Raw genomic sequence first — 15,789 nt, 5'->3', positions numbered from 1 at the left:
TTCTGCTGATACCTCGTTATTTTTATACAGCTCGCCACAGTAGTTTCGCCATGTTTCCAATATTCCATCAGTATCGGTCTTTAAATTACCTTCCTTATCTATTACAGACCACGTTTGAGGTTTAAATTCTCTGGTAAGGAGTTTGATCTTCTGGAATAAGTCCCTCGGTTCATTTCGACAGCCATATTCCTCTATCTCTCTGCATATTTGAGAGATGTAGGCCCGGTACTTTATGTCTCGATTAACAGCCCGTTAGTTAACGGAGGTTTAATCGGGACCTCTTTAGGGTCTCTTGCGTTGTAATAAATGCAATTATAATTATTATTATACTTATTTATAATTATAATAATACTTGTAATTTGTAATTGCATGTATTACAACGCAAGAGACCCTAAAGAGGTCCCGATTAAACCTCCGTTAACTAACGGACTGTTAATCGAGACATAAAATACCGGCCCGTAATCAGCTTTATCTTTGCGGCACTGTTTTTTATTTCTCTCGATAACGCTCTGTATTCATTGTTTGTTCCGTATCTAGTTTTATGTTCTTTTCTGCGTTGAATCACAGTCCACGTATTATCGGATAGCCATGGCTTACGGCCAGTGGAAACCGCTGCCTCACAGTCTTTTCAGTCTTTTGCAGCCTCGATTACCTTATTTTTGAGATAGATCCAAGTGCTCTCAGGGTCACTATCTACTTGGTGTAAAGAAAGAGCTTCTAGGAAGTCATTGCTTTTTGATGAATTTTTGACTTTTCTCTGGGGTCTTCTTTTGGAGACTTTAAAACGAAGTCGAACGTTCAATACCAGGAGTTGATGATCGCTTCCACAGTCTAGTCAGTTTATTTTTATTGCATGCTTTAAATATATTCATTCTGTTGTCAAAAAGTCCAAGAAATTATTTCTTCTGGGTGTAACACTTCTAATGTAACTGAGTATCGACCTGTTTGTGTTTTTTCCTATGTCATGAACAAAGTTATGAATTTTATGCGTTACTTTCGGGACACACTGTATACATCTATAGCCGTACTATTTTTGCTAATTTTATTTTCTTAATTTTTAATAACTTTTCTCAAAACGAAATAATATGGGTCATATAAATTCACATATGTAAAATACAAACCAGATGCTAAGAGGGACACAGTTTTACAAAACGGAATGTATACTTAACCATATATGTCTTTTGTGTGTTCAGTTTAACAAACTGAATTCCCCATAAATTAATTACCTTATTAGACCTTATGTCAATAACTCACAATTGGACATGTATTCGAAAACGTAAACTGCAGAAATGTTTCAACCTTTAAACGCCAGATCTAAATAATTTATTGCCCATCTGGTCAGATGGTAAAACACAAACAGATTAGCGTCTGTGGTTTCTTTTCAGCCACTCAGTCAGTCGGTTACAACACCCCAGAGACATCGGCCGCTCGCTGGGCCGAAAACAATAACAAACCCTCTTACGCGATGTATAAGCAAAACACTTTTTGTTACGCAAATAAATAAATATATTACTGTTCGTTGTTACACTTATTTTTTATTACTTCCGTCAAACACACCACCGGAATACATCTATCCTTTTTTATAGGTATACTTATGTTCAGCAAACATTATTGAATATTTTACCTCGACTCGCAGCTTTTGATAGGAAAGATTTTGTAGAAAAACATTTACCTGGTGCTATGACTTATCTGTTTAACATGTTAAAGAGCAGGGACAAGGAGAGAAATATGGCCTTTATTGCAGTTGGTAAGTCCTATAATATATTTTTCACTTCTATCAGAAACGCCTCTAATGATATCTAATAATAATAGTCACTTTACATCATAAAATCAGTTTAGTAGTATAGTTTAAGTAAGAAATATAGTAGAACCCTTACCTGAATGTATATTACCTATGTCCAACTGAAAGATTTACATACTGTATACGTTTGTTTTTCATTAGTTATTTTTTTGCCTGTTGTAGGTTTGATTGCAGTTGCTGTAGAAGAAGATATAGAACCCTACGTAGACAAAATAATGGATCTTATTAAAGGAGCACTTCCGAGAAGTGAAATGACCTTGAAGAAACGTCCGAATATCGACCCTTGCGTGTTTAAATGTATAACATTCCTTGCTTTGTCTCTCAATAGTCACGACAAAATGGATATTCCAATTATTTTGGAACAGATGTTGGCAACTGGATTGTCGTCATCTCTTACCATTTGTTTGAGAGAGCTTGCCAAAAGTGTCCCTGCTCACAAGGTAAGATCACTGTCAATATTATTATCTTCACTTAGGTTTCCTTTAAATAAATGATGGATTCGACCGTTACTTGATACAAGTTCATTTTATCCTAACAATAAAGCACTGAAAAAGTTTTGAAAAGCATCTCAAAAGAATAATAACAGTGAAATTTATACACCCCATAAAAATTTTATGGAGTTTTGTTCCCTTAACCCCCCCCCCCCAAACTTTTGTGTATGTTCCAATTAAATTATTGTTGTGGTAGCATTAGTTAAACACAATGTTTTTAAAACTGTTTTGCCTCTTAGTATTCTTCGATAAACGATTTTTTATCGAGATGTTAATATGTTTCAAAATATACCTAAAAAATGTAAATTCACAATAATATTTTATATGATTACCAAGTCTCTATAAGTAAGTATCTTACTTACCATGTAAAAAATTTGTGTTGGATTTTACAAATGTTCAAAATATCTCTATAAAAACTTTCCTGTCGAAAAATTACGAAGAGAGATAAAAGTTTTAAAAACATCTGGTTTAACTAATGGTACTAAAAGAATAATTTAAATGGAACGTATACAAATATTTGGCGGGGTTTAAGGGAACAACGCCCCCATAAAATTTTTATAGGGTGCACAAAATTCACTTTTATTTTTTTTAAAGATGTTCTTTCCATAAGAATATCACGTGTCCATTTTCAATAAAAAATCTCTAATAGTTTTCAATATATTCGAAAATATATATTTTTATGTTATAACTTCAGGGGTCTATAACTTTTTTATATGCACATTTGTACAAGGTAAGTTAGGTTCAATAGAACTATTTTGGGTCCTAGAACATGTGACTTAATTTATGACCTGTATTTTTGTTACACCCTGTATATTGGGATTAAAGTTACGATAATAATATTCTCTGAACGTTTTAGGAAAAAATTAGCCTAGGATTGCTGAAGATGTTATCACAAATTTTGCTAAATAAACCGTTAATTCATCCTGGCACTCCACGTCATTTAACTACAAATTTGATGCCATTGACTGGCTCATATGACTCGTATGATACTCAAATAATTGTTCTAGCGCTTCACACTTTAGGAACGTTTGACTTCGAAGGTTTGTATTATTGTCATTTTTTTAAAATAAATATGAATAGGTTATCGTATTTTGTACAAATACATAAACACAACCTTAGACTTTTTAGAAAGATGGGAGAGAAAAATGGAAAGAGCAATATATAGAGGTGTGAAAATAGAAGGTCAGTGGAGAAGAAAAACCAATAAAGAATTGGAAGAACTATATAAAGAATCAACGATCGCGACGACGATTAAAGCAAAGAGAATAAGATATTTGGGGCACATCAAGAGAATGGGAAGTAAAAGAATGCCAAAAATGGTACTCTCAGGAAGACCAATACAAAAGAGAAGGAAAGGCAGACCAAGGAAAATATGGAAGGACAGCGTGTACGAAGACCTGAAGAAAAGTAACATTGAGAGATGGAAAGAACTGCATTGGACAGAAGGAGATGGAGGGAGGTGGTGAAGGAATGTATAAAAAGACTGAAGTGTAATTAAATAAAATTTGTAATTAGAAATGTAAACATTTTAGCCCTAGCCTAAAGGCCTGTTGAGCTTAATAAATAAATAGATAAACACAAGTGAAATCCCTATAGAATGGAAAATATCGCATCTCAGTACTATACATAAAAAGGATGGTAGAAACAATTGTGAAAATGACCAAGGAATGGTTGTAACCGGATGTATGACTAGAATATATGGAGAGGTTTTGAAGAATCGAATCGAGAAAGAATATTTAGCTTGTGAAGCAAAAGAACAAGCAGGATTTCGTACGGGTTAATCGACTATATACCACATTTTCTTTTTAACCCAGATAATACAATAAAAGATTGCACGGAATCAAGAAATTCATACAGTTGATCCCAAACCCCTTTTTTCAGTGCATCATAGTTTGTCAAATCCGCTCTAACGCATTAAGCTCGAAGAGACAGAAAAAAGCGTACGTCCGTGATTGTTATACATAGAACTTCTAAAAATTATGTATTCGTTGAAGGGTATTTCCATATTAAAGCGACTTATACTTGTAGATGTATAATTGGTTGACAATTATACATCTACAAGTATAAGTCGGTTTGACAAATAGATAAATAATCCATGATGCGAATAAAGATAATTTGAAACAAAATTAATCTATCGTGACAGTACTTTCACAGTGTTAACGGATAAAAGGTCAATTGTAATTCTAGGTTAGAAATTTGTCAACAACGTAAATATAAAAATATTTTATGTCATTGGTATATTCGGGCATTGTATAGTGAAATTGTATTCTACATCGATTTCTTTTTTCCTTAAAATATTTTAAATATTAATAGTCTGGCAAATATTTATATAAATACTGATATTTATACAAACATAAATATAAATATTCTGACAACTGTCAGTGTCAGATTTAACTAAAATGTCATGCAACGATTCGCGACATGCTTAAAATCTTATATGACGTCAAAATTAATGACGCACTGAAAAAGGGTTTGGGATAAACTGTAGGTTGTTCGTCGACCTACGGAAAGCCTACGATAGCATTCCACTGAAGAAGCTGTGGCAGTCAATGGAAAGTACGAATATTAATATAGAATTAATAAAAGCCGTCAAAATACTATACAATCAACCCATAACAGAAATAAAAACAGGGACACAATAATAACAGGATTTATAATATCAAAAGGATTAAAGCAAGGATGTTGCCTGTTCCCCACTTTATTTAAAATATACCTCGAAAGTGCTTTAAAAAGATGGAAACAAAAATTTAGAACAATGGGGATACCACTCACCAACACTGGTATATACGCTAAACTTTGCAGATGACCCAAGTAATAATTGCTCAAGATTATTTATATTGCCTGAAAATGATTTGAAGAGTATGATATAAAATATAAGGGGTCAAGAAGTGAATAAAATGAATACCGAATACTTTTGCATTATTTTTTTTTAATTCTGACTGTGTTTTCTTTGTGAAATCTGTTGTACAGCTTAATTATTTCGAAATTAATACATGCCTTTTTAATTTGTTAATATTTTTAAATCTAATTTTGCAGGTCAACGACTTTTGCCATTTGTTCAACGTTGTGCAAATCACTTCCTTGTGCACGAACAGACTGAGATAAGGCTTGAAGCAGTGAAAACCACATGCAGGTAAATAAGTAATTTTGATTTGAATTTAGACTATGTACATGTTTGAGACATAATTAAAAATTAAATCATAGTGAAATTCGGTAAAATAGACACAAAATTTCGTTTAGTTTTTGAATATTCTTGGACAACCGTTACTTGCATAATTGCTTAAATTGAGAAAAGAGAAAAATTGATAAAGTGATTTTAATAACATACTGTTACTATAGGGCTTTTCATCGATTGCCATTTGTTTCGAGCTTCTGTCATATGTTGTATAATCTGTGTATAATATTAATTTACACGGATTATACGACATTTGACATAAGCTCGAAACAAATGACTGTGAATGAAAAGCCCTATTGGAATGATGAGATAAATTTTATTTTGAACATCTTTATCAATTAAAATACAATTATAGTATACAACAACGTTGCCGATTTTAGCGCTTCCTTTAGTGTCTTATATCTAATCAAAAACTAAACGGTCTGTATATAAATTATATATATATATATATATATATATATATATATATATATATATTTGTAGATATGTACCTATTTTTATACTTTACACATTTCTTCAGGCTACTACGTCATGCAATCAGAAGCACAACCAAAAATCCATCCGAAACCGTTACCAAGACAGTTGCATCAGTTCTAAATAGGCTGTTAAGTGTTGGCTTAATTGATATGGAAGCTACAGTACGTCGGGGGGTTTTGATGTCACTCGATCCTACTTTTGATCATCATTTAGCTCAAGCAGAATCGTTAGGGGCTCTGTTTATAGGTGAGTAACAATATCTTTAAGCCATCATCAGCCGTTTTGAGTTCGCTGCTGAATATAGGCCTCCCGTAAATAATTCCATTCCATATGTGGTCAAAGGGTCAATGTGTTTGTGTCCATATGTTAGAACTGGGAGTATACATTGGTCAAAGACCTTCTTCTTCAAGTACATGAGAATATCTGATCTCAAGACTGTAAGCTGATTTCCGTAAGCTGTCCATGTTAGTCGTATGCTCCTGTTTAACTCTGTTGTTTGATTGTCTCTTCTTAATTTAATCTCGTGGCCCAGTTATTTATACTTATACACTTGTTCAATTTGCGTGCCATTTGTTAAGATGTTTTTGGCCAGTATAGCGTTGGTCATGTTACATATTTTGGAAAAGTTAATTGTAAGATCAACTCATGTACAAGAGTCCTGAAGATCTTGAAGAAGTTGGTCTGCATGATCTACCCGGTCTGCAATATAAGGATTATGTCGTCTGCAAACCTCAAGTTGTTTAGAAACTCCCCATTTATATATATATATATATATATATATATATATATATATATATATATACACCGTTCTTAGGCGTCAACGCCCTTCGGTAGGGATCTATGGAGGAGTATCACCAAGCCGCAAGCCCTTATCCCTTGCCGTACCGCTTCTCCATAGGCCGATCAGACGCCAGCTCATTCCAGACCAAGTCGTAGACTTTATTGAGAGTTTTATACTACGGCGTTGGCCTTTTATTAATTTCATGACCTAGCTGAGGCTCGAACCAGCGATCGCAAATCCACTAAACCTGTCGATCGACTGCGCCTCAGCTTACTGGACCGTCAATACCGACTATATTAAGGATTTGATTGTTTGTAGGTGGCCATTCGTTAAAAAACCACTCCTAAATCCAGCTTGCTGTAGTGGTTGGTGAAAATCTAGCTTTGGTCCCAGTCTGTTAGTAAAACAGTTAGAAAACACAGTTTTTTGCAGTGTTTACCATTGTTTGTTGATCTCATTGGCTATAGTGTCTAATTTGTCAAAGTGTTCAGGTATTTTTGTTGAAGTTTCTCTTTACACCAACTTCCGTTAGTTTCCTTACTTCTAATTTAATGGGTTCTTTTGTGTTTTCTAATACATTTACATTTAAAAATGAATAACCATTTTCAATTTCGTTGCAAAACGAAAATACAGCCGAACCATATTCCAGTCCAATCAGAGAGTGCTGCAAGCACCTCTACCGGTTTCGAAACTTATTAGTCTCTCATCAGGAGGCACATATGCTGCTCTCCCTGATCCAACCAAAACATACCCCAGCGTGCAGTCCCGAATTGCAACGAACGAAATGGCATAGATGCCCTAGCGGCAACTGCTAGCAAAAGACTAAGTTTTCACTCTAATGGCATATAACATATCCCACCAGAATGAAAACAATGGGAACCTTCTCTGGTTACACCTCCGAGGCTTCTACAATTTGCAAGCCATACGGATGCTGAGACTAAGGAAGATGAGGGAATTCTACAATTTACAATTCACGTCACATCTGCTCAGCGCGGTAAAGTTCCAACGAGACTGGTTCCCTTCATACTCCACACAGAGTAAATGTAAATCAAAAATGAATAACCATTTTCAATTTCGTTGCAAAACGAAAATACAGCCGAACCATATTCCAGTCCAATCAGAGAGTGCTGCAAGCACCTCTACCGGTTTCGAAACTTATTAGTCTCTCATCAGGAGGCACATATGCTGCTCTCCCTGATCCAACCAAAACATACCCCAGCGTGCAGTCCCGAATTGCAACGAACGAAATGGCATAGATGCCCTAGCGGCAACTGCTAGCAAAAGACTAAGTTTTCACTCTAATGGCATATAACATATCCCACCAGAATGAAAACAATGGGAACCTTCTCTGGTTACACCTCCGAGGCTTCTACAATTTGCAAGCCATACGGATGCTGAGACTAAGGAAGATGAGGGAATTCTACAATTTACAATTCACGTCACATCTGCTCAGCGCGGTAAAGTTCCAACGAGACTGGTTCCCTTCATACTCCACACAGAGTAAATGTAAATCAAAAATGAATAACCATTTTCAATTTCGTTGCAAAACGAAAATACAGCCGAACCATATTCCAGTCCAATCAGAGAGTGCTGCAAGCACCTCTACCGGTTTCGAAACTTATTAGTCTCTCATCAGGAGGCACATATGCTGCTCTCCCTGATCCAACCAAAACATACCCCAGCGTGCAGTCCCGAATTGCAACGAACGAAATGGCATAGATGCCCTAGCGGCAACTGCTAGCAAAAGACTAAGTTTTCACTCTAATGGCATATAACATATCCCACCAGAATGAAAACAATGGGAACCTTCTCTGGTTACACCTCCGAGGCTTCTACAATTTGCAAGCCATACGGATGCTGAGACTAAGGAAGATGAGGGAATTCTACAATTTACAATTCACGTCACATCTGCTCAGCGCGGTAAAGTTCCAACGAGACTGGTTCCCTTCATACTCCACACAGAGTAAATGTAAATCAAAAATGAATAACCATTTTCAATTTCGTTGCAAAACGAAAATACAGCCGAACCATATTCCAGTCCAATCAGAGAGTGCTGCAAGCACCTCTACCGGTTTCGAAACTTATTAGTCTCTCATCAGGAGGCACATATGCTGCTCTCCCTGATCCAACCAAAACATACCCCAGCGTGCAGTCCCGAATTGCAACGAACGAAATGGCATAGATGCCCTAGCGGCAACTGCTAGCAAAAGACTAAGTTTTCACTCTAATGGCATATAACATATCCCACCAGAATGAAAACAATGGGAACCTTCTCTGGTTACACCTCCGAGGCTTCTACAATTTGCAAGCCATACGGATGCTGAGACTAAGGAAGATGAGGGAATTCTACAATTTACAATTCACGTCACATCTGCTCAGCGCGGTAAAGTTCCAACGAGACTGGTTCCCTTCATACTCCACACAGAGTAAATGTAAATCAAAAATGAATAACCATTTTCAATTTCGTTGCAAAACGCAAAATTTCGGTGCTTGCAGCACTCTCTGATTGGACTGGAATATGGTTCGGCTGTATTTTCGTTTTGCAACGAAATTGAAAATGGTTATTCATTTTTGATTTACATTTACTCTGTGTGGAGTATGAAGGGAACCAGTCTCGTTGGAACTTTACCGCGCTGAGCAGATGTGACGTGAATTGTAAATTGTAGAATTCCCTCATCTTCCTTAGTCTCAGCATCCGTATGGCTTGCAAATTGTAGAAGCCTCGGAGGTGTAACCAGAGAAGGTTCCCATTGTTTTCATTCTGGTGGGATATGTTATATGCCATTAGAGTGAAAACTTAGTCTTTTGCTAGCAGTTGCCGCTAGGGCATCTATGCCATTTCGTTCGTTGCAATTCGGGACTGCACGCTGGGGTATGTTTTGGTTGGATCAGGGAGAGCAGCATATGTGCCTCCTGATGAGAGACTAATAAGTTTCGAAACCGGTAGAGGTGCTTGCAGCACTCTCTGATTGGACTGGAATATGGTTCGGCTGTATTTTCGTTTTGCAACGAAATTGAAAATGGTTATTCATTTTTGATTTACATTTACTCTGTGTGGAGTATGAAGGGAACCAGTCTCGTTGGAACTTTACCGCGCTGAGCAGATGTGACGTGAATTGTAAATTGTAGAATTCCCTCATCTTCCTTAGTCTCAGCATCCGTATGGCTTGCAAATTGTAGAAGCCTCGGAGGTGTAACCAGAGAAGGTTCCCATTGTTTTCATTCTGGTGGGATATGTTATATGCCATTAGAGTGAAAACTTAGTCTTTTGCTAGCAGTTGCCGCTAGGGCATCTATGCCATTTCGTTCGTTGCAATTCGGGACTGCACGCTGGGGTATGTTTTGGTTGGATCAGGGAGAGCAGCATATGTGCCTCCTGATGAGAGACTAATAAGTTTCGAAACCGGTAGAGGTGCTTGCAGCACTCTCTGATTGGACTGGAATATGGTTCGGCTGTATTTTCGTTTTGCAACGAAATTGAAAATGGTTATTCATTTTTGATTTACATTTACTCTGTGTGGAGTATGAAGGGAACCAGTCTCGTTGGAACTTTACCGCGCTGAGCAGATGTGACGTGAATTGTAAATTGTAGAATTCCCTCATCTTCCTTAGTCTCAGCATCCGTATGGCTTGCAAATTGTAGAAGCCTCGGAGGTGTAACCAGAGAAGGTTCCCATTGTTTTCATTCTGGTGGGATATGTTATATGCCATTAGAGTGAAAACTTAGTCTTTCATTTACATTTAAATTTAAACGTAACGTTAGTGATTGGTGGATTATGTCTGATGTAATATCTGTATATTTTAAAGAATAATTTTATTATTTCTTTTGTAGCTCTACAAGATGAAGTGTTTGAAATCAGAGAAGTGGCGTTATTTACCATTGGTCGTTTGAGCTGTATGAACCCTGCTTATGTTATGCCAAGTTTAAGAAAAGTTCTAGTGCAATTGCTGACAGAACTTGAACATTCTGGAATAGGAAGAAATAAAGAACAAGGAGCTAGGATGTTGGATCACCTGGTTGTTAGCGCACCAAGACTGATTAGGCCATATATGGAACCGATCTTGAAGGTAATGGAATAAACTTAAGTTTAAACCTAATAATAAGTTAACCTTCAGTCGAACGTCCTGTTCTTTTCCTGCGTGTATCAAACATTATTTTGATTCTTCTTCTTCATGTACCATGCCCTTTCAGAAAGGTGGTTACCATCATAGCTATCTTAATTTTATTCACTGCCACCCTAAACAGCATGCTTGTATCAACACCATACCAATCTCGCAAGTTCTTCAACCATGAAGTACTTCTTCGTCCTGGACTGCGTTTGCCTGCTATTTCCCTTGCATAATATTTTGTAGCAACCTATATTTGGGACCTCTCATTACATGTCCGAAATACTACAGTTTTCTCTTCTTGATGCTTTTTATAATCACAGTTGTCTTGCTGAGACGTTCTAGTATTGTGGAGTTTCGAATCTTCTTCACCCAAGAAACTTTTAAAATTCTTCTATAGCACCACCTTTCGAAAGCCTCAAGGCGATTTAGATCGATTTTATTCACAGTCCAGGACTCGACACCGTAAAGTAGGACCGAGAACACGTAGCAGCGAAGTAGGCGGATCCTCAATGCCAATTTTAGGTCTTTGTTACATAAAACCTTGGACATCCTTCTAAAAGCGGCTCTGGCCTGCCTCTATCCTAGATCTAATTTCGTCGTGACTCTCTGCTTTACAATTTAACTGATATGCAATGTAAACACTTTGATCAGCTTGCTTAAGTTTGGTATTATTTACATATAGAGACGATTTTATATTCTGTTGTTCAGTTATTACGAGTATTTTGGTTTTCCGTATGTTCAGATCCAGACCTGCTTCCTTACAACTCTCAACGCCACTATCAAGTACTGTTTGCAGATCTTCTTGAGTAGAAGCTAGGAGTACTGTGTCGTCCGCATATCGCAAATTATTGATGACTTCACCGTTCACAATATTCAAGCCTACTCTGTAACTCATTTCGATGATAGAAGTCAGTAAAATCGAATAGAAGTGGCTAAGTCGAATAGAAATATGTAGTCCAAATCCGTATTCCATAACTACTTCGGAATCTCTACAATCGTAACAGTGAATAGAAATCACTTCGACAGCATTTATCCTGTCGAGAAGAGATTTCGATTATCGGAATTGTGGTTGACGCAAGCGCATTTTGTTTTGTTTTGACGTTTATATTTTATATATAAAATAATTGATTACTACTTATAGTATTATTTATTATTATTATTTATAGTATTTCTACCTTTTTTTTGCTGCTTCATTTTTAGTCTGTGGCTTTATTTGTTTAGATAATTATATATTTAATTTAGACATGTTGTAGGACCTAACCTTATTTATTTGCTATGTGACATCTGAATGTTTGCCGCTCGCAGTGTTGCCATACTGTTTTCGCTTTTATTTCTTGTACAATTTCAATCAATGGTATAATGTACGAGAATAGCATACAATAGACTTCTTATGCGTTGATTGATAAATATATAATATATATTTCTATATTATACCAGTATACCTACTTGTATATTTATCAGTCAACGCTCATAGTCTGAACAAATTATAGAAAAGATGCCATTTTTGGGAAAAGTTGTTTAGCAGTTATTTCAGCTGGAGTCGTATCTTAAAGATTATTAGTAATATCAATTTTAAATAATTTATTAATAATTATGAATTAATAACATCAACTTAAATATCTTTGATTTAAAACGCCCGGTTTCATAATCAACTTAAAGTGAACATTAACTAAAGTTCACTTTAAAGTTGACATTTACCCGTATGAATTGCATTGATAAAGGTACCAACTTAAAATTTAAAGTCCACTTTAACTGATTATAAAACCGAGCGTTAAAAGCATTTATACTTCTTATATTCACTTTCACTTATCTTTTTATTTATCAGTTTATCTTTTTTTTATATAAATTTTAATTAACTCTAATTTAAAACCATTTATCCTCTTTTGAGCTTTTTGCATGCAGTATTTACACTAATATTTTATTTACTTTTCAAAACTTGAGGATAGTATGAAGAAAGTATGAAAACATTGAGGAGATGGCAACGGTGTCATATTTCGAGTAACAACCAGGTCACAGAACACTGGTTAATGCGCGGTTGCCGCCTCCTCAGAACCGCGTGAAATAGAAGTCAGAGATTTCGATTACGATATGAGTTACAGAATAGCAATCCAAACACGAAAATTACGCGATAGATATCAAACATTCCGATTTCGGGTAATTACGATTCCACTTGGTCATTTCTATTCGATTTGTTAAAAGTTACAGAATAGGGCTGTTTATAGTTGAAACCCATTTTTCAGGTTTTGGTGCCAAAATTGAAAGAGTCTGAACCGAACCCTGGTGTGATCCTCTCTGTTTTGCTCACCATTGGAGATTTAGCGGAAGTTACAGGCGGAGACTCAGAATTGCAGCAGTGGATGCACGAACTTATGCAGATTTTATTGGACATCCTCGGAGATTCTTCTTCGCCGGATAAAAGATCAGCAGCTTTATGTACTCTTGGACAGTTAGTAGGTGCTACGGGACACCTTGTTAATCCATATAATCAATACCCGATGCTACTAGATGTTCTGATCAATTTTTTAAAAACTGAGCAACAATCTTCTATTCGAAGAGAAACTATTAGAGTTTTAGGATTATTAGGTAAGTGCAAAATATAAATTTTCGTAAATATCTTGCTCTACAACTTTGTTGTATCTTTTTTTTTAAACCCATATGTCTCCTAATTATAAAAGTAAGGATCAATATTTTCAGCCAAATGCCTTTCGTATTGAGAAGGATCTAGCGCTTATACAGCATTGGGAAACGGAAATACTTGAATGGTGAATAGAGGTCACTGAGCCCGTTGTAAATATACAACATTTATTGCCCAACCGAATTTTATAACCGAGTTACAGGGTGTTTTCTCGATTTTGTCTAGAACCACCTTATATATTTTTTGATATTTGGTACACATATGTGATATTTGGTTGTGACCGTCTAGAGTACGCGAATGAATTAAGTAAAATGTGTTTTTGTACCGTCTCGTACGATATAAAAGTCAGAACGAAAAGCCTAGTTGATTATTCTTGGAGCGCTGATCGAAGAATAATAAACAACAAGAGGTGAGTTGTCCCAAATATATTTTCCGCCGTCGTTTTAGACGGGACCCTATAACTTAAATAGTAGAACCTAAAAGAAAACGTTTGAGCACTGTGCCGTCACTTTTCAGTGGCACATGTGTCTACAGTGGCGCATCAAACTTTCCACTTACGGACGGGATACATAAATTAAAAAATACCCTCCCTCATTACCAGAATTTAATTTTTTTCATTTTTTTAAGTTTTATGTGATTAAGACATAAGATTCATCGTAATTTTAACCCACCACCCCCTTCTCCCTACCCCCGCCATCAAAAACTTTATTTTTCGATTTTATTTTTTTTTTTTGGGATGCAATCAATTTTAAAATTTCAAAAAATTTACACGCATAGTTAAGGCTTTTATAAAACACGTCTATTTTTTATAGACCTGTAGGTTGAGTGTACATAACCTCAAAAAAATTTAAATTTTTTTTTTTTTTAAAGTATGTAACTTTTTTTTGGGAATAGCTGCAGATCTAATTTTTTCTTAGTCTTGTGTATTTTATCAAACACTATATTTCTAATTTTTTTCAGATTTTTCTGTAACATTAGTCACGTTCAAAAATCCAAAAAACTGTTTTTTAAGGGGGTTTTGGGGGGTTTGAACGTGTTTTTCTGATTTTTAAATATTCTAAAGAACTCAGTTACTTCAAGTTACATATAACCTATAAAAACAAAATTGATTTGATATATTATGAAGTCTATAAAATAGGGAAAATCCCCCAAAACCCCCCAAAAAACAGTTTTTCGGATTTTTGAAGGTGGGGAGACTTACGGAAAAATCTGAAAAAAAAATTAAAAATATAGTGTTTGATAAAACACACAAGATTAAGAAAAAATTAGACCTGCAGCTATTCCTCAAAAAAAGTCATAGATTTATAATACTCTAGATTGCGCCTTACGATCTTAAAATGGGTGACGGTTGCGACAGAGATAAATGAGCCTATTTGGTCGGTAGTCTCTTTCTAATTCAAGGGGAGTATCGACGACGTCACTGTCCTACTCTGTCGTCGAGTATTTTAGATGGTTTGACAGTTCGAGCGGATGGCGACGAGAACTGGTCGTTTGTCTTCGGACGTGGATAATCCTGGTTCGAATCCCATACCAATCTTTACTTTTTTATTTTTAATTTAATCAATATTGCGTTTATTAGATATTATTACATCTCTAAAATAAATCTATGCAAAGAAATATATAACAAATAAGAAAAACTGTGTAGGTACCTATAGATTTTAAAAAATATAAAAGCCAATGTTATTTTTTTTAATAAGTTAATGGTAGAATAGTATAAAGTAATTAAAAATATTCGTAAAAAATTACCAATAATTAATATCAACATAATGTACCATCGATTTATTAATTGAATCGGTCATTTCAAAAACAACACGAGTCACATAATATTCCTAATTTTACAGAAGAGCAAAGAAAACTTAACTATATACCTAGTCGAAAGGTGGATGAAATGGATGCCATCAAAATTGTAGTTTTGTTCCTAATGTTTTTACTGGACTGGTGTCGTTTTTGCACACAACGTTTATCTTAAAGGAGTCTATTCCTCTCAAAAAGTTAGTTTCTCAAAATTGTGGACTTTGCTGTTTTTGAAATGACCGATTCAATTATAAGTAATTAGACATTATTTTTATTTATGAAACTATTGTTACAATTTTTTAAAAAAGTAGAAGCAAAACAAATATTATTCACATCATTCGAATAAGGACGAATTTATATTAATAACGAATGACTTTTATTTTACTATGCAGTTCACAAATTATGTATTCCAATATTAACTTACTATACATAGGTACTACATTTATTATCTGCTAGATTTACTTAGGTCCATTTTTCAGAAGTAAAAATATCTAATAAACGCAATATTGATTAAATAAAAATAAA

At 35.2% G+C, this 15,789-nt stretch overlaps 1 protein-coding gene across 1 annotated transcript in view; it reads left to right on the top strand.

Moving 5' to 3' along the window:
* LOC114338795 (serine/threonine-protein kinase Tor) overlaps positions 1-15,789 on the top strand; it is a 96,568-nt gene that overhangs the window by 13,384 nt on the left and 67,395 nt on the right. Inside the window, exons 5-11 of the mRNA XM_050655058.1 lie at positions 1,587-1,747; positions 1,964-2,241; positions 3,149-3,332; positions 5,329-5,425; positions 5,988-6,190; positions 10,558-10,793; positions 13,076-13,418. Of these exons, the coding sequence (XP_050511015.1) occupies positions 1,587-1,747; positions 1,964-2,241; positions 3,149-3,332; positions 5,329-5,425; positions 5,988-6,190; positions 10,558-10,793; positions 13,076-13,418 (1,502 nt within the window). The remainder of the gene's footprint in view (positions 1-1,586; positions 1,748-1,963; positions 2,242-3,148; positions 3,333-5,328; positions 5,426-5,987; positions 6,191-10,557; positions 10,794-13,075; positions 13,419-15,789) is intronic.

This window comes from Diabrotica virgifera, chromosome 6 (assembly GCF_917563875.1).
Source record: "Diabrotica virgifera virgifera chromosome 6, PGI_DIABVI_V3a".
NCBI classification, from domain to species: domain Eukaryota; kingdom Metazoa; phylum Arthropoda; class Insecta; order Coleoptera; family Chrysomelidae; genus Diabrotica; species Diabrotica virgifera.
This window is presented reverse-complemented; position numbering and strand designations above follow the sequence as displayed.